Source organism: Sminthopsis crassicaudata, chromosome 2 (genome assembly GCF_048593235.1).
Source record: "Sminthopsis crassicaudata isolate SCR6 chromosome 2, ASM4859323v1, whole genome shotgun sequence".
In the NCBI taxonomy this organism is placed as follows: Eukaryota; Metazoa; Chordata; class Mammalia; order Dasyuromorphia; family Dasyuridae; genus Sminthopsis; species Sminthopsis crassicaudata.
This window is the reverse complement of record NC_133618.1, coordinates 493,619,293-493,645,951: the sequence shown is the minus strand read 5'-3', so window position 1 is coordinate 493,645,951 and position 26,659 is coordinate 493,619,293. Positions and strand designations below refer to the sequence as shown.

The 26,659-nt window shown below is 40.7% G+C and overlaps 1 protein-coding gene across 1 annotated transcript; it reads right to left on the bottom strand.

The window, feature by feature from the left end:
• Positions 1-106: 106 nt before the first annotated feature.
• CETP (cholesteryl ester transfer protein) lies at positions 107-25,973 on the bottom strand. Its single transcript, XM_074293481.1, has 16 exons — positions 25,495-25,973; positions 24,459-24,573; positions 23,225-23,359; positions 21,296-21,366; positions 20,776-20,863; positions 19,627-19,696; positions 19,188-19,248; positions 16,985-17,076; positions 15,502-15,681; positions 10,571-10,621; positions 6,989-7,153; positions 3,300-3,367; positions 2,560-2,602; positions 1,655-1,724; positions 1,027-1,112; positions 107-443 (listed from the first exon to the last, which is right to left on the bottom strand). Exons 1-16 carry the CDS (start codon positions 25,613-25,615, stop codon positions 369-371), a joined length of 1,491 nt encoding a protein of 496 aa, XP_074149582.1. The 5' UTR covers positions 25,616-25,973; the 3' UTR covers positions 107-368.
• Between the last annotated feature and the right edge of the window lie 686 nt (positions 25,974-26,659).

Genomic DNA, 26,659 nt, shown 5'->3' with positions numbered 1-26,659 from the left:
GATTTTTGGCTTTAATGACATTATGACTGATATGAGCTTCTGAGGGCTTCTACTTTCCTTGTAGAATAGGGATGGGATTTGGGGAGGCAATGAGACGACAGCAAATACCACTCATATTCTTTCTTATTTTCTTGCAGGCAAGGAGGGGACCAAACAAAGAATACTGAGAATAATTAGAATAATAACAGCTTTGCAGATTTACAAAGCAATTAGGACCCAAGAGCTCATCTGATCCTCCCAACAACCCTGTGAAGCACCACAGCAAAAGTATTCATGATCATCCCTTTTTGATAGGAGAGAAGACTAAGGCAGCCTTTCCCAATTTCTCTTTGGTTCAGTTAGTCAGACAGCCGCTCTCTGGCTTTCTTCTAGATCATGGTTTGGAAGAAATCCTCCAGCAGATGCTGGGGGAATCCAAAGTCCATCTGGAGCACCAGGTAACCCTGAGGGGAGAAGGAAAAAGGAAACATGTGATGAGGGAGAAAGGCCATAAAATGAAAGATTTAGATCTGAAGGGGACCTCAAAAACAATCTGATTCATCCCTCCCATTTTATAGATGAGGAAACTGAGGCTTAGAGACTTCAAGTGACTTACCCAATGTATTGTGTCAGAAGAGAGATTTGAGGTCCTGACCCCAGTCATTGCTCTTTCAATTTTTGCTCATGCCCTCCTGTCAGCCCTCTGTAAGTACTCCCTTCCCCTTCCCCCCCCACCCTGGGAGCCTTCCTCTAGGAATCAGCATTATAAAAAAGTGTGGCTTCATCTACAGTCTGCCACAGAAGTACCCAAGTACCAGGGATTATTTTACCCTGGGACAAAGAGGTGTAGAAAGTCAGTGAGAGGATGAATGTGATTAGAAGTTAGAGGGAATCTTCTGTGTCCACCTCCCTTTTAGAAATGAAGTAAGAGAGGGCCAAGGAACTTGAGTGCCCTACCCAACGTCATATGAGTAGTCAATCAGATCCTCTGGGCCTATGGGAATTAGGGAAGCACATGGAGACTTAAATCCCCATCTCTTGACTCACCTCTTTGGTGATAATTTCAGGATTGATGATATCAAAGAGATCCAGGCCTTTACTGTTCAATAGTGTTGTGAGTGCTGGCTCAAGCCCTAGAGAGAGAATGGGGAGTAGTAGGTCCTTGAGATCCTAGGAAAAGCACACAGTAGGTATATACCTACTAGTGTCATTGTACAGACAGGAAAACCAAGATTTGGGGGCTGAAGGAGCTAGGTGACACAGTTCAGGAATGTAGCATTCCCCTGAGGACAAACTTGGCTACTCCAGTAGACAATCCTTTCAGAACCCAAGAGATGTGTGCCTCCCTCATCAGAGGTTCCTTAACTACTCCTGCAATGAGTCATAGGGGCATAAATCTGGAGCTAAAAGGAACCTCAGTAGCCATTCAAGGCCTTGTTCAAATGAAGAAATAGGAAACAGGTTAAGTTGGGAAGGTTAAGTGATCTAAGCAGTCATATCAATAATGATCACCAGGGTATGAGAGCGACCCAGGTTCTCTGACTGTATGGCCAGTGCTCCTTCCACTGTCCCAGGCAGCTTAGAGGCTTTGGACTTCTTTCTTAGCCTTTCTCTTTGGCCTGATAGTGCAAACTCATCAACCTCCTTCCTTCCTAACCACTACAAGAACACTTACAGGAGATGATCACAGGGAGGCCCACCATGATTGTAAGGGTCTTCAGGAAGCCCTGGATAGACTCTTGGCTCTGCCAAATGAAGAAATTACAAGTGAGAAGGGGATAGAACTAATCTGGATACATGGATCTTCCAAATTTCTAGGGGAAGGGAAAGGCCCACATGTACATACTTCTTCCCCACAATTTCTCATAAGCCTGGATATCAGTTTATCAAGGGTCCTGGTCATTTTTATCACCTACCTCACTCATTCTCTTCCCTCCTCTCTTAATTACTCCCTATATATTAAAAACATTTGACACCTATACACTGTGCAAAGTGCTTTGTATAAATTATCTCATTTGATTTTCACAAAAGTGCATATCACAAGTATTATTATGAAGTAACTTGGCCAGGGTCACAAAGCTGTTCAATGTCAGGGACGAGATTTGAACCCAGATGTCCTTATCAAGGTCCAAAATTCTGTTTAACCAGGCTGCTTTCCCATAAAACCTCTCCTCTCCCTGTCCCCCCACCTCCCATTTGTGCAGGTGTTTTGTACTTTTCAAAGCACATTCAGAGTGATTCTTTCATTAATCCTTAGATAGGTCTGGGGTTAATTCTTTCCATCCCAGAAGTGGGAATGAAGTTACTTTGCCCAAGGCCAAACATCAAGTTAGAATGGAGCCAGGAGACACCTCACAAGTCCTGTTTGATTTCCATTATGTTAAGAACAGGCACTCTCCCCACAAACATAGATCATCATGTTGAGTGATTCATTAAAATAGGGCACAAAAAGGGGGAAGAAGCCAATTTCCTTTGGGCTCAGTGCCTGATTCTTTTCTCTAAATTTTAGCCATGAGTTTATCAGCATAGCAGGTTAAGCACTTTCTTTTTTTTTTCTATCTTCTTCCAGAGTCAACTTACTGTAGATAATGTAGAGAAAGATCGGGAAGACTTATGTTGAATCCTGTGGAAACAGTGGGAGAGAAGTGTTGACCTTTCATGGCTTGCTGCTTTCCAGCCTGTCCCTCAGGGCTCTCCACACTCTGGACCCCTGCTTACCTTACCAGTTGCTCCCTTTCTCCGCCCGCTCCAGTCAGATCAGTAGCCTTTTACACATTATGCATGCGTACTCTCATTTTAGCATCTTCTTGGATTTTCTCTTTCCACTATCTTCACTTTGCTGAACTTTTACTATCTATGCCCTTTATTGGATACTTTTTCATTTTTGGAGTAACCATTACATTGGCATAGAAAATACCCCACTCCTTTAGTTAAAGCAGTTAGCAACTCTTTTGCAACCTTTAGCTTTAGAGAGTTGCTTACGATACTAGAAGTCAAATAATTTGTTTTGGATCACACAAATTTATTTAAAACAAGCTTGGGATCAGGTCTTCCTGACTAGAAGCAGGCACTCCATTTACTCAGAACACAGAGTATTATTAGTTCTCTTATAAGTTATGTCTCAACTCTCTTACCCTTTAAGGAAGGGGTTATACCTCCTCTTGTGTCCCAAGGAGCATCTGACATAGCACTGGGCACATAGAAGGCTCTCAGTTTAAAGTAACTTAATTAATGAGTTAATTAATTAAAGGGATGGGACATCAAATTAAAGGGATCTCCTACTCCATTACTCTCCCTTTCCCCACTCAAGTGGGACTTACTGGAAATCAGAGAGTTCTAGAATCAGTTTCTTCTCTTCATAGGATGCCTGAATGACAGTCACAACGTCCTGGAGAGAAAAAAATCCAAAGACTCAAGTCCTGTCTATGTCTGCATCCTCCATTTGATGCCTAAAGCTCAAATTCCAGGCCCACAAGGATTTTCTTCATTCTTTTCTGCTTCTGGAAAAATGCTGAAGCCATTTCAGATCCAAGCACTGTCCCTCTACCCACTTCATCTCACTCTAATATTAGTCCTCATTTATCTCCTCCCTTACAAAAGAAAGAGATATATAGAGTAGTAGTCTCTGACTCTTTCATGATCTCAGGTTGAGTCATAATGTCAATATTTGACATTTATAAAGTCCTGTATTGTTGTCAAATGTCACTATCTCATTTGAACTAAACATCATTTAGTCTAAACCTTTTATATTATGGATAAAGCTCAGAGATGGGGAGGGACTTGGCCAGGATCACTCAGGTATTGAGCAAACATGCTCTGAATCATTTTTGTGACATGGGTCTCTTTGGCTGTCTGGAGAAGCCTATGGGCACTTTCTCAGAATAATTTTTTTAACATATAAAATGTGTAGGATTACAAAGGAAACCAGTTACACTGAAATATAGTTATCAAACTATATTTTTAAAAGTTAATGGATCCCAAGAAGCCCTACTAAAGAGAGAAACTCAGAGAAAAGGATGTCCCAGGAATCCTGTGAATGTTTTCCCAAATCCTTCATTTTATCAAATATTTTCCCCTTTTGCTTTAAGTAAAACACAATTCTCAGAGCAGGGACTACCTCAGTTTTACTTTTGTGCCTTGTTAGGATTACAAGGTAATATACTTGGTTCAAACCTTTAAAGGAGTTTACACCTTTAAAGGAATTCAAACCTTTGAAGGAGTTTATACTTTTAAAGGAGTTCAAACCTTTGAGGGAGTTTACACCTTTAAAGGAACTTGCTCATTGGTTCTTTAAGGAGCTCCCACAAGCCCATAGAGTACCCACAAGCCCATCTCTGGGAGAATATAAGGAGCCAACATTGAGTGGGGAAGTCAGTCTGAATTGGGTCAAGGAGAAGACTTCCCGGGAGAACTTCAGGGAAGCTCGAGGAAATTCAGAGCCAGGATTCAGTGGATTCACAAGTCCAGCAGATTCACAAGTCTAAAGGAAAAGCCTGCTCATTGACTTCCGGGAGATTCACAACTAGGATTGAATTCTTGGAAACCCACCATTCCACACTTTTGGAGGCAGAGTCTGATTCATTCCCATGTCTGCCTTCATGCTGGCTGGAGGCTTTGGATCCAGAGGGAGCTGGAGAAAAGTAATGGACTTTAACTCCTGGCTACATTTTGGGATTATTGAACTGAAACTGAAACTAAGCTCTGCTCCCAGAGAAGGATCACAATTTAGAGACAACAGAACATTACATTTTGGTGCCCAACACGGGGCAGGTTTCTTAGGGAGCTTCTGGAGGCAGCCTTAGTTTCAGTTCAGTTCAATAATCCCAAATTCAGCCAGGGGTTAAAGTCCTTTACTGTCTCTTTCCAAATCTTATCTCCTTCACTTGGGGCTCGACTAGTTTTCTGGAGGCCTTCCTCTCTCTTTGGCTCTCGAGAGCTCTTGTCTGAATGTCTCTTTCCTTGATTCTCCTAGAGCTCTTGTCCAAATGTCTCCAGCCAGCATGAAGGTACCCATGAGGATGAATCAGGCTCCACCTCTGAGAGTGAGATTATGGGCTTCTGTGTGCTTGGCCCTGAGAATTTCTTGCTTATATGGTGCACACTGAGTATACACCAATCATTTCATCACTAGGAAACCATTATTTGTTGTAGGATTAAATCAAAGCTAAATTAGATTTAATCATTGTGTCCTCAATTCCACTCAGTACCTTATTTCAAGTTCTGGCCCATAACATCTCCTTATAGGATCAAATCAATTGTCTCTATTCATTCCAGTGGCTTAGCATCTTGTAAGAATCCTAACAGTGACTAGTACATAATAAGTGCCTAACATCCAGCTCAGAGCTGGCTACATAGAAGATGTGGCCAACAAAAGCATAATTGTGCAAGAAAAAAATGTAGACTGAACTAGCCTGGGGACAGGGGATTTCAGATTTCTTCTGAGTTCCTTTCTGATGAAATGGGTACTTTCATCCCAGTGTTGGTTGTCTTGAGTTGCCTTATAAGTAATTAAGTATTTGAGAATAGATAAGAAAGTTATAAAACTAAGGACTCTAGTAAGAGAAATCATAATATTACTATTATGGCCCTGGGACTTTGGATGGATACCTTATAATGAACTTGAAGAAGGATAGGAGCAAAAAGAAGGATGAGCAGATGTGGATGGGATATGATCTGCATTATGGAGAGGGAACTCCCAAATCAAGTAGATCATTCATTCAATAAATATTTCTTGAGTGCCTATGATGTGCCAAGCACTTTGCTAAGTTCTAGGGATACACAAAGAAACAGAGACTGCCCTCAAAGAGTTTATAGTCTAATGGAGGAGACAATATGCAAACAAATCGATACAAAGCAAGTTTGAGTATTTAAGAACGAAAACTTAACATTTATACAGTTATAATCTTTTTTTGCAAAGGACTTTACAAAAATGTCATATAGAACCATAGACCTAAAAAGGAAATCAATCTATCATGAACAAAAATAAGCATCAGACACTAGGAAGGGCTGGGCATTCTAGTACACAAAGAATTGAAAAGATTCTAACTTGAAAGGAACCGACATTTGAATTGGGAAACAAAATGCAGATATAAATATGTGCAGTTTAGATCCACCTGCTGGAGAAGTGAGGAATTTAAAATGCAGGAGGAGACATACAATTTTGGACTCGACCAGCATAGTAATTTGATTTGTTAGCCTATGCATGTTGGTTAGGAAGGGTTTTTTATTTTTTTTATTTTTTGGTTCAATTGGGGTAAGGGAGGGAAGAGGGAAGAAAAGAAAATAAGTACTTTTTAAAAATAAAAATAAAAGGATGGACTGGGAGAGAAATGTGTATATATATGTGTGTGTACATATATATATATATATACATATATGCATGTATGTGTGTATATATACACAATGCATATATGTATTACAATGCACATGTGTGTGAGGACAGAGGGATATACACATTATGCAAATATGTATGTGCATGTAAATATACACATATGTATGTGTATAAATAAATATAAATTTAAACTAAGTAACTAAATATAAGGTAGTTTGGAAACTTATACTAAGTAGCTAAATATAAGGTAGTTTGGAAACTTATATTAAGTAGCTAAATATAAGGTAGTTTGGGAAAGATGGTAATCATGCTACAAAGAAAGAAATCAGAGGGGAAAGGACTTGCCCAGATCACACAGCTCATTAGTAGCAGAGCTAGGATTAGAATCCTGGTCTCTATATCATACTATGTATATTTGGGTCACAACCCAAGGAAGAAAATCTTTGGCTTGGGTACATTTGATGAGAGCAGAGTCTTGATACCCAGGGCAACGTCAGAGTCCAGGTTACTCTCTGCAGACAGACGATATGTTTGCTAATGGCATGTACCCACATAGGGCAGGATGAGTCAGGCCTGAATTGTCAGAATTGAAAAGGGGAGTCAAGAATGTTTGCAGCTCAACCAGAGCTTAAGGCTATAATCTGGGGACATCTGGGAAGCAGAATGTATCATACCCACCTCTTCAAAAGAAAATGTCATAGCAGAAGCCTGGTCCTGGTGGAGTAGCTGGATCTCCACATCCACAGAAGACTTCACTATGGTGCCTTCTGGCTTGCAGGTGATGAGGGGGGCAGCTAGGCTTCGAACCACCACCTGAGAATCTCTGAAGGAACCCTGGAAAATCTGCAAGAGACATGAACCCCCACCCCCCACCCCCACACCAGAGACAGAGGTCAGAACTCTGCTGTCCCAGGGCAGAGATGAGAACGTTTGTTTAGCAACAGCTAGTTGAACTCCATAGGAGTTTTTAGAAATTAGAAATCATCATACAGTAATCAATTCTCAGCCTACCCACCTTAGAAGGAGCTGCTAGCGCCCTTTCCTTCAGACTGAATATGGAACAGAGAAGCATTCCTACCCTGGAACATACCTCTGGAGGACATAAAGTTCTAGAATACTCTTATTCCTGAGAAGAATTGCTAAGAGGCTCCTAAAAGAAAATGAGTTTCAGAGAAGTACATCTTTCCTTCAAAAAAGTCAGAGTCCTGAAGAGCCTTTTTCCATGGTTGAAAAATGGACAAGAGGATTACCTTGCCAACCACTTGTTCCATACAGCTAGAAGAACTCCATAATTGATAAGTTAGATTTCTTACTGCTCTTGCACTCCATCATTGAAGTCTGTACCTTTTCACTGGCTTTTCTCATGTCTAAAAGGCTTTCCCTGCTTACCTCTAAATCCTAGCTTCCTTGGCATTCTTCAAGATTCAGTTCAAATCTGACAGCCTTCTGCAAGAATTTCATGGTATCTCTCCCACTTCATCTGTCCTTATCCCTTACCCTTGTCCAGTGGTATTACTTCCCATTTATACTCTATATATCTCTATATATTTATATAAGTTGTTTACATATGGTATAGTGCATATAGATAATAATCATTATTATAGCTAGCATTTATATAGCACCTACTATAAGCCAGACACTGTTCTAAGTACTTTACAAATATTATCTTACTTGAGCTTCATAACAACTCTGAAAGGTAGGTGCTATTATCCCCTTTTCACAGATGGAGAGACTGAGACAAATAGACATTAAGTGATTTACCAAAGATTATATAGTTAGTAAGTTTCTGAAGCCATGTTGACATCGTTTTTCCATTTGAATATGAATTCCTTGAGAGTAGGGCCCTGCTTTTGCTTCAATGTGTGTCCCCACAACTTGGCACAGAGCCTGGTACATAGTAACCTCTTTTGACTAACACACATGGACTTTTAGAACACCTGCTGAGGACTTCACTAAGGACTAGACCTCCCTAGCAGTTCTGCCTCAATGAGATCTCTGATCTCATCAGCACTCAGAGAGCTCACAGGCACAGAGATGGACATTCTGGCACTTGGAACAGATTCACTGGAGGAAAATTAGAAATCATGATATGGGCAATCAATTCTTAGCCTGCCCATGCTAAAAGAAGCTGCTACCCTGCCACTTCCTTCAGACTGAATATGGAACAGAGAAGCATTCCTCGCCTGGAACATGGCTCTGGAGGACATAGAGTTCTAGAATGCTTTTATTCCTGAGAAGAATTGCTAAGAGGCCCTGAAAGAAAATGAGTTTCAGAGAAGTATATCCTTTCCTTCAAAGAAGTCAGAGCCCTGAAGAGCCTTTTTCCATGGTTGAAAAAAGGTCAAGAGGACTACACTCTTGCCTATCACTTGCTCCTAAGTAGCCCAAGAGCTGACCCTACTTTCTCTCTGCATGAAGTTGCATCCAATATGAATAAGCAGCATCTTTTTATCATACAAGTGCTCCTTATTCCAACACTGTCCTACTAGAGACCTGGTATCTGCCTTTTTTTTCCTTCCATGCATAGAGGGAAAACCACACGATAGGAACATACCATCCCCAAATGTCAGTGCTACTTTAAAGCATCAAGCATCCCATCCCTAGATATAGCTTTGATGGTAGTCAGAAAATAATGATATATATGTGTGCATATACATATCTATACACACATCTATATATGTTAAAGTTTGAAGTTTATTTTATATGCATTATTTCTTTTGAAGTAATAAGTCTAAAAGGGATAGGATTCATGATTTAGGCCTTCTCAGGCCTGGGCTCTGACTCAATCAATGGCTTAATCATCTGATCATAATGATCATAACATGGCCAATGTAGGAATTTGTTTTGCTTCACTATGCACATGTTACAAGTGTCTTGTTTTTTATGTCTTTTTTCCCCAATGAAGAGAGGAGGTGGCAAGGAGAGAAAATAGATTTTTTTGCTAATTAAAAAAAGAAATTAAAAATATAAATGATTAAATAAAAAAGTTTGACTACCATGTACTCTGAACCCTTAAAGACCCCTAGTTCCAGGGAAAATTTGTTTTCAAATGACTGTGGGTTGGGGTTCCAAAGATGTGGGTGTTCTTGGCAGGGTTTGCCCTAGGAAAGGCAGTTAGCTAATTAGCTTCCTGGCTGCCTCTGCACAAGCTGTTCAGGATTGGGCAGACACCCACTGCTAGCAAGATTGCTGATTCTCAATCGGAGGCATTTAGAGGCATGGTGGATAGAGTACAGGGCCTAGAGTCAGAAAGACCTGAGTTCAGATCTAACCTCAGATACATACTATCTTAGTGACTTATGAGCAAATGGTTAAATCCTGCATTGGTTTCCTCATCCGTAAAAGAGAAGGAAATGGCAAACTACTTTAGCATCCTTGCTAAGAAACCTCCAAAATGGTTCCACAAAGAGTCAAAAATAATTGAACAATAAATTCTCTATGATCTACAGTTGGATTATTGACTTTACTGAATTTCAATTTTTGCCAGTACTTCCCCTTCTCTCCTCCCCAAGAAGGCTCAATTGAATTCTTTATCATATTCCTGCCTCTTTATCAGTGGTCTTATAAGTAACTTCAGTTGCTCAGAATTAGATGGGTAGATCAACAGCCAAAGGAAAATTCCCAACATAGCCCAAACTAAATAGAAATGGCTAGGATTGTATATCATTTGGAATTATCTGCATTTCCCAATGACTGACTAATTGTGTCCAAGATGCTGAAAAAAAAATGCTCGTTCCTTGCATTAGAAATTTGGATGGTAGGTTAAAGAGTTTTAAACCCAGGGCAGCTAGGTGGTGCAGTGGATAGAGCACCAGCCTTGGATTCAGGAGAACTGGAGTTCAAATCTGGTCTCAGACACTTAACACTTCCTAGCTGTGTGACCCTGGGCAAGTCACTTAACCCCAGCCTCAGGGGAAAAAGAGAGAGAGAGAGAGAGAGAGAGAGAGAGAGAGAGAGAGAGAGAGAGAGAGAGAGAGAGAGAGAGAGAGAGAGAGTTTTAAACCCAAAGTAATTTCACCTGACTTTGAAAAATGGTAAGCAATCCAGCCACACAAACCCTTTAGAAGCATTAGGACCCTCTATCAACCCTATGGAATAGGTTTTCACCTAGGCTCAGTCCTACCATTGAATTAGGAAATTAAGGGAGCTCCTATAGCATGCCCAGATTGAGAGGTATGACATGGTCTGAAAAATCTCCATCTCCCCCACTTCCCACCCATTGAAATTTATCAAGTACATCCCATCAAATAGTAAAATTACCTCCTGCAAAATATCCTGAGTGGTATCCAGGCCTTTGTTCTCCAGCAATGCCTACAAAATAGACCAGAATGTGAATGGGAAGGGGATGACTTGGGAAGGAAATCAGTCTAATGGAAAGAGGATTGTAAGGAGCTACTTGCTCTAGATTTCACTATTCTTAATTGGAAAATGAGAGAATTTACTAATCACATGATCTTTAAGATTCCTTCTAGCTTTGACATTCTATGAAATTGGGAGATGATAGGGTCTTATCCCTTGTAAATCTACTGCCTCTTTTAATCTACCTCAACTTTCAATCCAGATCAGAATAAGTTTAGAAGCTCTTAAGCATGAATAACTTGAGCATGATGTAGTGGGGGGGAAAAACCCCAACAACATCTGTTTCAGACCATATGTATTGCTTTCCTTTCCATGCTCTGTTTGGCTTGCTTCCCGAGTCTAACATGTGACATTTGATAACTCATCTTTGTGCCTTTGCCTGGAATGCATTCTCTCTTGACTTTGGACTCTTAGAATTCCTATTTTACTTCAAAGCTCAGTACAAAACCTGTTCCCTTATAAACCTTTCTTTATCTTCTCAGATCCTAAGGCACTATCCCAAATTACCTTGTATTCATTTTAGATATACTTATGTGCATTTGTATATGTTATTTCACTCATAAAATATATGGTAAGTTCCTTGAGGGCAAAACAACATATATTTTGTATTCATTTTAAAAATTTACATTGTTTCCTCCAATAGAATTGTAAGCTCTATGAAGGCAGAGAGTGATTCATTTTTGTCTTTATATCCTCATCCTTAGCATGGTGTCTGACATATAGTAGGAGCTTAATAAATGCTTGTTACTAGATTTATTTGGAGTCAGAAGTTTGAGTCCTGTTTTTTGCAATTACAATAATTATATGACTTTGAGAAAGACAACTGTTGTCTCTGATTTCTTCATCAGTAAAATGAATAGAAGGATTAGACTATGTAATCTCAAAGATTCATTCCTTCTCCAAAATCTTCTGATGGCCAGAGGCTGACTCCTACTACTAACATATTCATTGACTTATTCAAAAAGCACTTATTAAGTATCTTGTATTTACTGGGCACTGTGCTAGGAACTGGGGAGATAAAGACAAAAATGAAACAATTTCTGTCTTCATAGAGTTTATATTCTATTAGGAAAAAATATATGTTTAAAAAATAAGAACAAAATATATATGGAGTTTGGCCCTCAAAGAACTTACATTGTTTTTGGGGAAAACTTTCTCTGTATATGTGTGTGTACATAAACAAGGAGACCATATATGTATGTGCCCCTGTATTTACACATGTAGGTATGAATGTTGTGTATATATATGTGGGGAGGAGGAGAGAGAGAGACAAAACAAAAATATATATTAAATGACTTCTTAGGAGGTAGGGCACTAGCAACTTTGGGGATCAAAAAAGGCTTCCTATAAGAAGAAGAATTTGAGCTGAATTTTGAAAGAAACTAGCATTTTCCTGGTATAGAGGTCCAAAGATGGAGTGTATTCTAGTAATAGGGGACAGTCAGTGCAAGAGACACCAAGATTAGAGTTTTAATTTTGAGTTTGAGTTGCTTATGATATGCCCAATTAGAGACATCCAACAGACAGTTGGTGATATGGGATTAAAATTCAAGAAAGGAACTGGAGCTGGCTACCATAATATATATGGAAGTTGTCTGCATGGAAGATAGTTGTATTAGTGGGAGCAGATAAGATTTCCCCCAAGAGTGTGTAGAGAAAGAAGAGAAGAGGACTCAAGACAGATAACTAGAATCACCCATATAGTGTGTAGGAGGGCATAGTGGAGAATAAGATGATGACAAAAATGATGATCTGGCAAAGGAATCTGAGAAGGAAATGTCAGACAGGTAGAGGCAAGAGGTATTATGAAAACCAGGAGGAAAACATGTTCAGGAAGAGAAGATAATCAATAGCAATCAAATGTTGCTATTGAATCCAGCAATTAATAGATCTTTGGTAACCTTGGAGAGAATGGTTTCAGCTGAGTTGTGGGGAGGGAAGCCAGATTGCAAGGGATTGAGGAGTGGGAGGTGTGAAAAAGTGGAGGCAATGATTGTAGGAAGTTTTTTTCTCTATGAGTTTGGATATAAAAAGGAAGAGAAGTGCAGTTTGGGGGTTTGGGAGGATAGTTAGGTCATATAAAGGGTGCTTTATGGGATTAGGGAAGCATCTTTATAAGCAATAGGGAAAGAGGCATTAGATAAGGAAAGACTGAAAATTAGGACTGGAGAAAGAAAGATAGAAAGAGGAAAGCTCCTGGAAGAAATCGTGATAAAGGGCACAAGTACAAGGGTTGGATTGGCAAGGTGAAGGACTACCTCTTCACCCTGAGATTGGACCATAGAAGAATTAAGTGAGGAGGGGGATAATGTAGAGTTAGATTGAAGCCTTAGAGATAAGGGAGAAGAGAGAGTTCATGATATATGGTCTTTCTAACTCAAGTAGCTAATAGTAATATTAACAATTCACCTTTCTCTAGTTCTTCAAGACTTACAAAATGCTTTCTTTATAACAACTCTGTGAGGGATTAGAAATATGTGACCTGCATTTTTACAAACAAAGTAATGCAAAAATAGAGTACTGAAGGGTCTTGCCCAAGGTCACTCAGCTATTTAAATGTCCAAGCCAGATTTTGAACATAGAGCTTTTCTAATATCAGATCCAGTGCTCTTTCTACAATGCTTTGCTTCCTAGAAATGGAAAGAACCCAAAACTAGAAGTCAGAAATCTGAATTCTAAACAGTCAACTTCTGTGCCTCAGTTTCATCACCTGTAAAATAGATTCACTAATTCTTTCTCTGCCTTCCTTTCAAGGCTGTTATGGAAGGAAAAGTGTTTTGGAAGCACTAGGTAAGAGAAAGTTATTGATCTAGTGGACATTATAGATTTCAAAAAATTTTGTTATTGGTGTTCTGGAACCCCGTTTATCAAATCAAAGACAGAAGAGGAATTTTTTGTGAAGAATTTGGTAAGGTAAATAATTAAAAACATTTAGCAATTCACTGACTTGTGGATAGGCTAGAACCTTAATCACATTAACACCAAATTGGAGTTTTAAGTGGTTTCCAAAATCACCTAGTCCAATCCATCTTCAGCAGCAGATGATCCAGCAAGGGTTATCCAGCCTTTGCTTGGAGACTTCATCTGAGAGAGAACACACTACCTCCAAGTACAACTCACTCTACTTCAGGAAAGGTCTAATTATGCCCTGCCCTAAACCTTCTCTTTCCAGATTATATTTTCTTACCATTCCTTCAACCAATCTTTATATGACCTTTTATCATCCTCATTGCCCTCCTCTAGACCCTTTCTAGGTTCTCAATGTCCTTTTTAAAACACTGTGATCAGAACTGGCCAAAATATTTAAGATGTGGTCTACCAATGAAGTAAATAGAGCACTGGATCTGTGGTCAAGATGATCTAAATTCAAATTTAGCCTTAGACACAGACTAGTTTTATGATCCTGGGCAAGACACGACCTTTATCTGCCTCAGTTTCCTCATCTGCAAAATAGAATAATGTTAAATACTTATCTACTAGGGTTGTTATGAGGAAAAGTGATATAATATTTATAAATGCTAATTGCGGCTATTGTTGCTACTGCTACTATTACCATTATCACCACCACTACCAGCACTATTACCCATACCACTACCGCAACTATTACTGCTACCACCATTACTACTGCTACTACTACTACTATTACCACTACTGCCACTACCATTATCACCACTACTAACACTATTACCATGACCATCATCACCACTACTATTATTACTACTACTACTACTACTACTACTACAATTACTCCTACTTCTACTCCTACACCTATTACAGAAGAGTACAGAAGCATTTTGACTTCATTGGTCCTGAATATTATGAATATTACTCTTTCTTTGCAGTCCAAGATTGCATTAGTGTTCACTTTTTTGGCTGCTATGCCACCCTGTCAATCTCTATTGAATTTGTATTTCACTAAACTTCCAGATCTTTTTTTAGACAAACTCCTCTCTAGACATTTGTGAAGTTTGGTTTTTTTGCATCTAAATCTAAGATTACGTGTCTTTGTTAAATTTCATCTTTTTGTAATTCACCCAGCATTCTAGAATATGAAGATCATTTTGAATCTTGACTCTTGTCATCTGATAAATTAGAGCTATATATTTCCCAGTTTTACTTCAGTGGCAAATTTGGGAGGCATCCTATATATGGCTTTATTTAAATCATTGATAAAAATGTTCAACAGCACAGAGCCTAGCTTGGGAACTTGTCCTTGTACAGCAACAGGGATAGCCCTTTTTAAAGATATTATAAGAGGGCTACCTCAAATCAGAGGATGATCATTTTATATCAGAGGCCTTAAGGATAAGGGAAAAGGACTGACCCTATGATTTCATTGATACAGGCAACTCTCAGAAGAAAAACATCCCTCTATTGAAGCAGGCAAGCACCTTTCCAATTTATAGTCTTAAAGCATAAGAAAAACTCTGAGAGATTAGGGGGTTTGCACAACCTATATGTATTAAAGGCAAGATTCAACCTAGGCCATGCTGGCTCTGTGGCTAATTCTCTAACCATGATGCAACACCTCTTTCAGGATCTTACTACATATATTTAATCCTTAAGGAGCTTTTGTTTAAGCTGTATTTTAATCTATGTGGCCACTTATTGTGACTATTGTGGAGAGAATTTATGTTCAGGGACAACTGGTCTAGGTGACTCTGAAAGTCCTTTCCAACTCTGAGATTCTGTGATTCTAGAATTATTCTACCCAAATATTCTATCTGGAATAAGTTGAGTGCCTATAAGTTTTTTCTACAGCTATCTCTCTCAACCCAGGTATAAATAGGTATTACACTTTCCCTCAGATGCAAAAGTGCATCTCTTCTGACCTTGAACTCGTTGCCTGTGAGGGTCAATATTAGTCTCTTGTCCAGGAAGGCAGCCTTAGCCAAGGAGCTTAAGACTTTTTCAGAAAACCAAAAGTACAGCATGCGAGAGTCACCCAGGATGTTTGGGGTGTAGCTGGAGTCTTGAAAGCCTGAGGATTGGTTCTTGTAAGTCAGGAAACCCTAAAAGAAAAATCAGAGGAAGGTAAGAGTATTCCAAAACTTTGTTTTGTCATGTTTTGCCTACTGTTTGATAGATTCACCAGACTTCATATTAACTTCTCCCTGTCCTTTAGCATGTCATTGAGCTCCCCTCTGTAGCTTACATCAGTTATTCCACATGCAAATAATCAAGATTGGTTGCAATATCAGCAGCATGGCCCTTTTCACTGTTCAGCAGTGAAAAAGATTTAGATTCAGAAGTCCTTGATTCAAACCTACTGCTAACTTATTACTTTGTGACCATGGGTAAGCTGCTTTAACCTCTCGATTTTATCATCTGTAAAATGGGTAGGGACAGTGGACTAGATGACCCCCAAAGTTCCTTCCAGCACTAAATAAATCTTATGATCAACTCAGAGAAGACAGGAAAAATTAGAAAGAATAATTCACTGTCTTGCTCAAATCTTGTTATATATCCCCAAACCTCAAAATTAAGTAGCATCCTCCAAAAAAGAGATCTGTATAGGCAGAATTTTAGAGCTAGAAAAGACCTCAGCAGTCATTTTGTCCAACCCATAATTCATAAAGAATCCTTTCCACAGCACACCCACTAAACAGTTATTCAATCTCTGCTTAAGACTTTTAATGAGGTCCTCACCCATCACTTCTGAGGCAGCCTTGTTCACTTTGGGAAAATTCTCATTGTTAGGATGCTTTTACTCACCACCAACCTAAATTTGTTTCTTTGCTAGCTTCTCCCTGTTGATAGCTTTCTCATGGCTAGTCAGGTGGTTGGACTTGACTTGGAGATGAAGCTGTTTCATCTCTGACATAATTCAATGGTGATGGTAAGGAGACAAATAGGGCAGGGACTACAGTAAGACTTGGGATAGCTGTCAAGAGAAAAATTATTGATCTCCAAATACGCATTGGGAAAAAGTCCTACTGAGAGTGAAGCACATTGGGCCCCATAGGAAGGAGGCTAGGTTGCCTATCATAGGATTTAGATTTGGAAACCTTAAAGATAATCTATTCCAGCTCATTCTATAATTGAAGACTAGAGAAATCAAATGAACTGCCTAAAGTCTCATGTATAGTAAATTGCAGTCATAGGATTGGAATCCAAGTTGTCTTGATTCCAAATGTGCTCTTTCCATCAAACCCAATTTTTAACCAGGATGCTATTAGTTTGAGCTATCCATCGGTAATTCAGAATCACAAATGATGGGACTGAGGAAAGAATAAAGAATTCAGGCCTAGCACCTCCTAGACCCAGCACCTCCAAAAACCACACCTCTAAATGCTATTCCTGTTTCATTCCAACCTTGTGATGTGACTCCAGGTAGCTGTCTTTAATTATTGGGGGTCTAGTCAGGGAGATGTCCACACCAATGTCTCCATCTGTGAGGAAGTTAGCTGAAAGGAAAAAAAATTAGGAGCTAGTTTAAGAATCCTAAATGCCCCCTTGACATTTTCTTATGTATTGAGACTGTCTATTTACATTGACATTACATATACTTGCATGGAGAGGAAACAGGACTATGGGATTTTGAAACCTAGTCTAAAGATGCCAAGATTCTATTGCTATTTCAATTCTGTTTTAGAGAGAAAAATGACCTCTTTTCTCTGGCCTCAGATATGAGCTGTATTCCCTTTCTTCCTGTCCCTACAAAATGGATCCAGGTCAGGTCCTGTTCTCAAATGCAAAGGGGCATTTGATTTTGGGGGGGGGGAGTTGCATTGTCTGAACTTTTCCCAGTAATTAAAGAGGGTGTGGCCATGATCGGAGTGGATTTTCCTTCTCTTTAAGTCTCCATCCAAACCTCCCAGTCCTTATCCATGGTACTACAATTCTTCCAGTCATTCAGGCTCAGAATCTTGGGGTCCTGTTTGATTCTTTCCCTCTTCACACTCTGTACTTTACCAAAATCCACTTATGGGGAAGGGGGGAGGAAATATCTTCATCTATTCTTTCTCTTTAAGTCCACTCAAGGTCAAGTTTGTTTTCCCTTCTCTATGAAGTCTCCCTTTGTTTTGTTTCTCACTGATCTCTCTTGTCTCTGGATTCCTGAAGCATTTAGAGTATGCATCCTTCCATGAAAACTGATCAATGACATCTGTCTTGTTTTATAAGTTAATTTTAGAGAAGGTACTATATTTTATACTAATGATCAATGATCAAGATTTGGAAAAGGTTATATAGTCTAATTATTTTATGGAGAATAAAAATAAGGCTTAAGAGAAGTTATGTACTTTGTACCAATCATCCAGGCAGTCTTTCTTAGCATCCCTTCATAGTGATGGTAACAGAAGAGATCTCTCACCAATATTTGCTGTTGTTATTAACAATAACAAGAAAGGTCTAGACCAATTCATATTTTCCTTGAACATCTCGGCCTGCAGGCAATCTCTTCTGACCTTCTATGTTTTTATTATCTGTGCCTCTCACATATTACATGTCCTACATCGATCCTTCAGTAATTCTTGTACTTCCTCACTAGACATGGACACATATTCTTTTATAGCGACCTATAGTTTCTAGGATATTATATGGCTATATATATCTGGTGTCACTCACTGACTTAATTTGAATAAGAATTTTCAGTGCAAGAGAGAGCATTTTCTGGAATCAGAGCCACTCTAGCATGAGGCAGGTGGAGCTTTCCCCACAAGCAACAATGTAAGATAAAGGATATGATTTTTTATGAATAGGTATGCTTTTATGATTCCTTCCAAATCAGAAGCCCTGTTCTTTGCCTTGTGCTTTCCCTAGAAGAAGAAGGCACAATGCCTTTCAAGGCTATCTGGTGGAGAAGCTATTCTTTCTTAGCAGTGAATCTGTTCTGGATACTCCCACCACCTTGTTGGATTGTGTTGTGTATCACTGTAGCCACCTTTTCCCTAGCAGGCTGTCCTCTCTCCTACAATCTTCCCTACTCCCACCACTGAATTTACCCCAAGTATAGTTTCTCTTAACTACAACCCTATCTGTTAAGTCCCCAAATTTATGAGCAGAGCATAGAAGCAGAAATTCATTCAACCTATAGTTAGGTTGAGTGGTGAGTGGATAGAATACTAAATCTGGAATGAGGATAAGGAGTTCAAATCTAGCTTCAGATACTAACTGGAACTTTAGGCAACCCACTTAATCTTTATCTGCCTTATTTTCTACAAAATACTAAAAATTATTACTGTTCTTCCTTTTCCTTCTATTACTACAATTAAACTGTCTTCTCTATGGTTCAGAGATACAGTCACTTAGACCTTCCAGGGAACTCTTAGAAGGCATGAACACCATCTTTTGACCCACTAGTTGGCTAACTGGCACAAACCCCTGGGGCACTCCTTTGAAGTCCTCCTATAATGTTAATAAGGATCTAAAAATAATGCTTCACTGGATCCAGTTATTCAGGTGGACCCAATGTTGCACTACTGCCTAGCTCAGATGATTAATTATTTGTGAAGGATGGAGATGCAAGAGGTCAAAGGGAAAACAGATACAGGATTTAAAAGAGGCCATATTTTACCTGCTTTATCCTGGACAAAATTGGCTATGATGTTGGCAAGAACACTGATTTCCTTACACACCTGAGGAGTGAGAGACAAATGCAGAAAGGGAGATGTAGGGGGTACAGACTAGAGAAAGGGCTTTTTTCAACTCCCTTGATGGCATTATAGCTAGCTGAATCATTCCTCTCTTCTAAATCTCAGTCCATGATGTACCTCCACTATCCAGTAATGAGAAATGGATCGAGCCCAGTGAATCCCAAGAACAAGTACAAAGAATCAGCCATATTTCTTCAGAGGCTAATGGCATCTGTAGTCATTGATCTAGGAACCTGCTTTGCGGCCCCTTTTCAAATGGACTGAATCACCTGATATTACACTATAGCCTACTCTCTAGGGTTAGCTCAGAAGAGGGTATCCTGGTGAAGATCCATCTTACCACTGTGGAAAACTCCTTACCTGCCCTTTCAGGATCAGCTTCAGGGTGAAAGAGATGAAGTCTGTAAAGACCTGTTCAAGCCAGCTTGGTCTGTCAGAGGTAGAAAAGCATCTGATTTTAGTTTGTTCTGGTAAAAGGGAAACCCTCCAGTTATGCTTCTGGTCAAAGTCATAACTTAAATGGGGTAGCTAGGGCTTTGATCCAGGCACAAAATAAATATTCCTCCATACTACATGCATGTGGAGTCCAGCCTCATTCAGAGTCCCCCACCAGTACCCGTGGGGTTATAGAAAAAGGTTACCCAGACGTAAGGATCACTAGTGGTAGAAATTTGGTAGGAATACCAAGGGAAGCAGTTAAGTAATACCACCAGTATGTGGGAAGGGTTATAGATAGAGAGATGGGGTAAATCTAGAAGGAAGAAATGGAAGTATTAGCGAAAAACAAGAGCTGTATTTATTCTTCCTCCTCCTGGTCCGCTGTGTCAGGGACCTTGAGGAAGGATAAAATGTACTACTGTAGGAAGAGTAGTCAGGCATGCATGACTTCTAGGGGAAGCTGGGTACACACGAAGGAGTCTAGGAAGAAACATAAAGGACAGATTGTTATCAATGAAACCAGCATTCCAAAGGGCACAATGGAAGGAAGGCAGAGTAGCAGAAGGGCTTCAGATTGTTCAGCTAAGGAAAGCTAAGGAAAAGGGACACGAAGAACAAGGAATAATAGCAGGAAAAGGGATTTTTTTTTTTTTTTTTGCTTATGCAGCCTATAACTTTCATTGAAGGAATCTGACCAGGAAAAGAATTCACAAGCCCTTTCTCAACCTTAAAGAAGTCAACTGAATTTTCCCTAGAATCTAGAATTCCTGATTACAGCTCTCCCACTGGTTATAAAAATCTATATAAAGATCATGGATTTAGAGCTAGAAAGGGTCCTTGAGACCTCCTCACTTTCCAGATAAGGAAACAGTTTCAGGGAGCTGGGGACTTGCCCAAGATCATACAGGTAACATGTGGCAGAGACTTTCACGTCAGAGCCAGTGTTCTCTCCACTGTAACACACGGGTCCCTGATCCTAAAGAGGTCTATCTGTGTGCGATCACACGCTTTCATGCAGTGCGTGATTGTACCATGGGCCCACAGCTGCGTGTGTGTCACAGGTGCACTTACTGCTTTTCTCCCCGAAGACTCAGGTGCAGCTTGTGGAAAGCCAGGGAACAGTCCGAGGTGTCCGCCTGCACGCGCCCTCCCTCGCAAGCTGCTCTCCAAAAATAAGCCCCAGTTATAAGCAGCCTAAGCCAGCAGAGGGAGCTAAATTACCACCTAGGCCATGGCAGCCCACCCACTGGGCAGTTTGGGGGGGGGGCTGTCTCCCCTTCTAGGAGGGCAATGGGAGAGGGTGCAAAGGGAGAACAATCCCTCGTGGCCGTAGTGTGAGCACTCCGTATGCTCCTGATTGGAGCCACAACACTGTGATGGAGTTAGATCTCATCTGACAAATAAGGAAGTTAAAGTAGGGGTGACAAGGGGTAGAGCTGAAGACAGAACCCGGGGTCCCCGTTCCCAAGGTTACCCCCAAGTGAGCCCCCCAGACTCCCGGGGCTGCGTAAATCCCAGATGCCAAGTCCAGGGTCACGGGAGAGGTGAGGGCGGCAGTCATAGAGGCTGGCTCAGAGCTGGGCTCACTTACCCAGCTGGGTATTGATCTGGAGGTCAAGAGAAGCATCAATTTCAAAGTCAACAGACCGATGGACCGCCAATCTAATGAGGAAGATTAATAAGGGAATTAAGGTACTAGAACACACTTCTCTGGCTCCATGGAACCCAAAGACAGCCCTTCTCACCTTAAAGAACCCAGGGACATGGCTCTACCACCAGCCCCCTTCACCATGGCATACTAAGTATTCCTGGCAGGAAAAATGTCCCCACAAACTCCTATTATAAAATAGGAAATAAAACATGGGGCCCAAGGAGTGGGGGCCTGCCAAGTCTGCAACACTTAACAAGGTACAGGGACTCCAGAACAGATCAATCAGAAATCACATTCGGTCCTTGCAGAGGAATAAGAAACATAGAGTGTCTAGGGCTTTGTGCCAGGCTACCAACATCAGAGAGGGTTAGGGTTCTTCCCTGAGGCTGTATGGGGAGTAACACACATACACATACACACATACACACATATACACACATACACACAGACAAATACACACATATTCACACATACACACTTACACACTTACATACACACATACACACATACATACATACACACAAATACATACACACACATACACACACAAATACATACACACACTCACACACATACACACATACACACATACACAAACATATACACACATACACACACATAAACACATACACACATACACACTCACATACACACATACACACACAAATACATACACACACTCACACACACATATATACACATACACACACATACACACACACACTCACAAACATATACACACATACACACAAATACACACACATACACACAAATACACACACATAAACACATACACACATACACACAAACACACACAAATACATACACACACTCACATACACACATATACACATACTCACATGCACCCAAACATACACACACAGGCATATATGCATACACACAATACACATATGCATGCACATACACACATACACATGCATACACACATATACATGCACATACACACACTCACATACACACATATACGCACACACACACTCACATACACACACTCACATACACACATATACGCTCACATACACACATGCACACAAACATACACACATACACACATACACATATACATGCACATACACATGCATACACACATACACATATACATGCACATACACACATACACATATACACACTCACACACACACACATACCTCAAAGGGCTGAATCCTACAAACATAATCCGTATCCAGCTGGGGCAGACTACCTTCATATCACCTAGTTTGGGAATCATGCTATACAGGGCACCAGGAAGCAAAGGCAAAAGCAGTATGCATTTGCCTTGGAGTGCCTCCCCTCTACTCTGAGTTTGTCCCAGGTTCTGGAATCCCAGATATAGCCAGGGATCTTCCCCCCAAAATCCTTTAAGTCTGAATGTTCAAGTAATACAATTTATTTTCATCTATATCTTTTTATGCTAGTGGGACTTGGTATAAAGAATTGTTGGAAAATGAATACCTGCAGGGAAGCTTCAAACATTACCTGGGAAAACTGGGGACCTAGAGAGGGAAAGAAATGTGCAACTGACAGCTGAGCTAGAAATGGTTTTCTGTGAAGTATTTGCTCGAAGATATATGGGATGATGGAACAACAGGCCTTCAGAGAAGGAAGGTACCTGGGAGAAAATCTAGACCAATAATCCCAATTTGCAAATGAAAAAAACTGAGACCTATAGGAGGTAAATGCCTTACTCAATATCATGTTGTAAATTGGAACTCAGTCAATCAATAAATGTTTATTAAGCTTTTACTATGTGCCAGGCACAGTGCTATGTGCTAGGGCTACAAAAAGCAGTCCCTGCCCTTAAGGAGCTAGATCTCCTAGCTCAAGGAAGGACTCAGAAAAAGTACTTACAGCCATCCCCCTTTGTACTCATATTTGAGGGTCCCTTTGAAGATCACGGACACATTCTGAATTGCAATGTTAATGCTCTTATCTTTCTTCAACTCTGCTTGGCTGCTGCTGATGGACAGGTTGCTAATCTGAATGCTAGGAAAGGGAACAGAGGTCAGACCTAGTAGTGGTGGAAGAGAGTCCAGAATAGAAATCCAGAAGAGCCATGCTCAGTCACTACTCAGACTAGTCCAAAAATCTCAGAATATCAGCGCTGAAGGGACCTGAGAATAAAATAAGTAAGCACTGGGGACTGCAATTTCATTTGTATTAGGAACTTCCCTCCATTGGAAATTGGAGGAAAATTCCCTCCAATGCCAGACGACACCTACTATAGTCATAACAACTTTATTTGTGTAACATCATAAAACAAAGATGAGTCATTGGGAGAACTGGAATCCAGGTCTTCCTAAGCTTTGAGTCCATATCTTTCTCCACTAAGCCACTTTTAGAACATGGGATATCAGAAGAAAAAAAAGATCCCCAATAATCCCTATCCCAATTCTCTCATTTTAGAGTTGGGAAATTGGCTCAGAAAAAGAATAAAAGTCAAAACATCAAACAAACACATATGGGTATATGGATATTGAGATGTTTCTTATTAATTCTTTTCAGACCGAATCTCTAATTTCACTGGGATAGGGGACACACCTTGAGGAAATTGTCTCTTCCCAGGTAGATAGTCAGTTACTCTGTAACCTGGTCTTAGAGAGGTGCCTGTGACAAGTAGAGGCTAACATAGCCAGAATCCCACAGCCAACCTGTACCAGAGGCAGAACTTGAATCCACCTCTTTCTAACTACTCAAAATCACATTACATCATGGCAATTCTCATTGAATGTACTTATGATTCATCGGTTTTTAATAAAAATGGCATGTATCTATGCAGTTCCATTAAATGTTCCACTTGTTTTCAGAGTATGACTTCATGAAGGTGGGAATATTTGCTTGAGAGTATAACATCTCTGTCTAGGCAGGATGGAGCATTTAGGGCTTCTTCTCTGGTCGGTGAGAGCAGGAAGAAAGGGATCAGGAAACTGGCTGTGCCCCCGCCCTATTGTGATCTTGGGCCAGTGATTCCCAGCTTGCCCTTTTCCCACAAGATCATCTTGGCCCTGAATGTGTATGATACGGAATGGGAAATGGGAAAGAGAGCAAAGAATGGTCCGGTTGGTCTCCAGGCCCTTGGACTCACTTGTATAGGCCATAGTTGACTCTGCCCAGGAACAAGATGACTTTCTCTCCCTTGATGTCAGGATACGTGGCACGCTGGAATGCCTTCTGAATCAGTTTTGTGGTTTCTTGGTTCACTAGAAACAAAAGCATATATGATCCTAAAACTTCCTACTGTATTCCTCAAGCACCAACATTTAAATCCTTAGTTAAATAGACTTCTACGGGTTTAAGAAAGTTGCCAAGGACTTTAATCCTAGCCATAAAATGACCTCTACATTTGCCAACAGGCTGGTCATCTGACTTTTGCCCCAGGTTAACCTCTCTTGCTTTGGTCAGTGATTGTTGTTCAATCATTTCAGTTGTGCCCAGCTCTCTGTGACTCCATCTGGAGTTTTGTTTGCAGAGATATTGGAGCGGTTTGTCATTTTCTTCTGTAGTTCATTTTACAGATGAGGAAACTGAGGCAAACCTGGTTGAGTAACTTGCCCATGTTTATACAGCTAGTAAGTGTCTGAGCCAGATTTGAACTTAGGAAGAGCTGGAGTGTTCCTGGTTCCAGGCCTCATATATATATCCCTTAAACTAGATATATAATGACCTAGAGGTCATTGGTATATTTTCTCACTTGGGCCAAGTCTGCCCTGCTGATTCTCCCTGTTCCTGGTTGGTAACCAAGTGAGTCTGAATGTTCTGAGCATACCCTTGACTCACAGCATCCACCAGAGCTGCGACGGAGGCCAGGTGGGGGTAGTCAAACTGAAATTAAGTAGCTGCTTGGTTAAGCCAAGTGTGGCTAATGGAAAGTTATTGTGGTATGATTTGGGGTTTTTGCCACAAACTAAAGAGGACTGATGTTCTTAAGACCCACCCCTACCTCCCATTCCCTTGAGATGTCTTAACCCATGCCTGAACCCCCCCCCACCTTGAGATGGGCTCCCATGTTAGCAGTGGCTTGGCTGAGCAGGGAAGAGAGGCCCACTTGTGCCCCCGAGCAGGTTGCCCAGAGGGGCAGAACACCATTCTCCTCCAGGGAAGGACCCGCTATTGAAACTTACACACCAGGATGGCTGGTCTGGTGATCCTACATACAATGCCAGTCTGGGAGAAGGATGTGCGTCCTTTGCAGGCCTCAGTGGTGCCCAGCAGGGCCAGTGACAGAAGAGCAGCCAGCAGCATGGTCTCTCAGCCGGAGAGAGTGGTTGGTTGTCTAGAGCCTCCAGTGATTCTTATTCTCCAAAGCAAGGAGGAGTGACGTGACTTCCCCCCTCCCTATGGGGCAGGGTGTGTATGGGAGCAGGACTGGCTTCCTTAATAGCTGGGCTACTTCCTAAAAATGTCACTCTCTATCCCCCAGAGAATGGCAGCCCCTCATCCTGCTAAGTGCAAAGCACAAGTTCAGATAAGGTTCCCACCATGGGCTCTTGTGTGGGATAAGCCCCTAGAACCAGAAAGAAAAATATCCTCTACCAGGCCGGGGTAGAGGATCAGGGACGTAAGGGTACTAGGAATGCCTATCTATCCTCCCCCCAGAGACCGAAATTTTTGCTCTAAAGAAACACCATCAAGGCCACTCTCCAGGGCAGGACATTCTATTGGAGAGACTGGGAACCTGGGTGGGACTTCTCAGAGTTTGTTGCCCTGCTATCTAATCACTTCCCCTTTCCCCTCATTGTTCCCAAGGCCCTTTTATTCCTGGTGCAATGCTTGGACTTGGAGAACATTCCTCTCTTCTTTTTAGGTCTATTATTCCCTCAGTCTTCCTTCCTTATCAGTCCCTGGGGATTATTCCTTCCTTTCTGATGTGATCTGTCCTGAGGTTTCCTCAGCTCTATGTTGGGGTGGGGAAGAATGTCCTATAATAATATCTTACAAATAGCTAAGATTCTGACCAGGTACCTCAAGGCCCGATTTAAAATTCAGGTGAACTCCAAGCCTTTCCCAAACACTGTAGCCTCTAACTTGCCTCTGTTCTCCATATGTCCTCTGAATGGAGACTAACCAGCCACCTTTTTTTTTTTTTAATTGTAGTTTTTCAGTCATTTTGGTCCCATCTGAATCCTTGTGATCCCATTTGGGGTTTTCTTGGTAAAAATGATGAAGCTGCTTGCTATTTCCTTCCTCAATTCATTTTACAGATGAGGAAACTGAGACAAACACAATTAAGTGAGTGATATAAACATGATATAAACATTCGATGCACATTTATTAAGTGCTTATTCA

Bases quoted from the DNA above. Each gene is read 5' to 3' on its own strand.
- CETP (XM_074293481.1), bottom strand. From the start codon at position 25,615: ATGCTGCTGGCTGCTCTTCTGTCACTGGCCCTGCTGGGCACCACTGAG. The intron at 21,367-23,224 runs GTAAGTACTTTT...CTTCCTCATTAG, and splicing joins GAGTACAAAGGGGGATGGCT to ATTGGCGGTCCATCGGTCTG. The intron at 3,368-6,988 runs GTGGGTATGATA...TTTTCTCTCCAG, and splicing joins TGACATTTTCTTTTGAAGAG to GACGTTGTGACTGTCATTCA.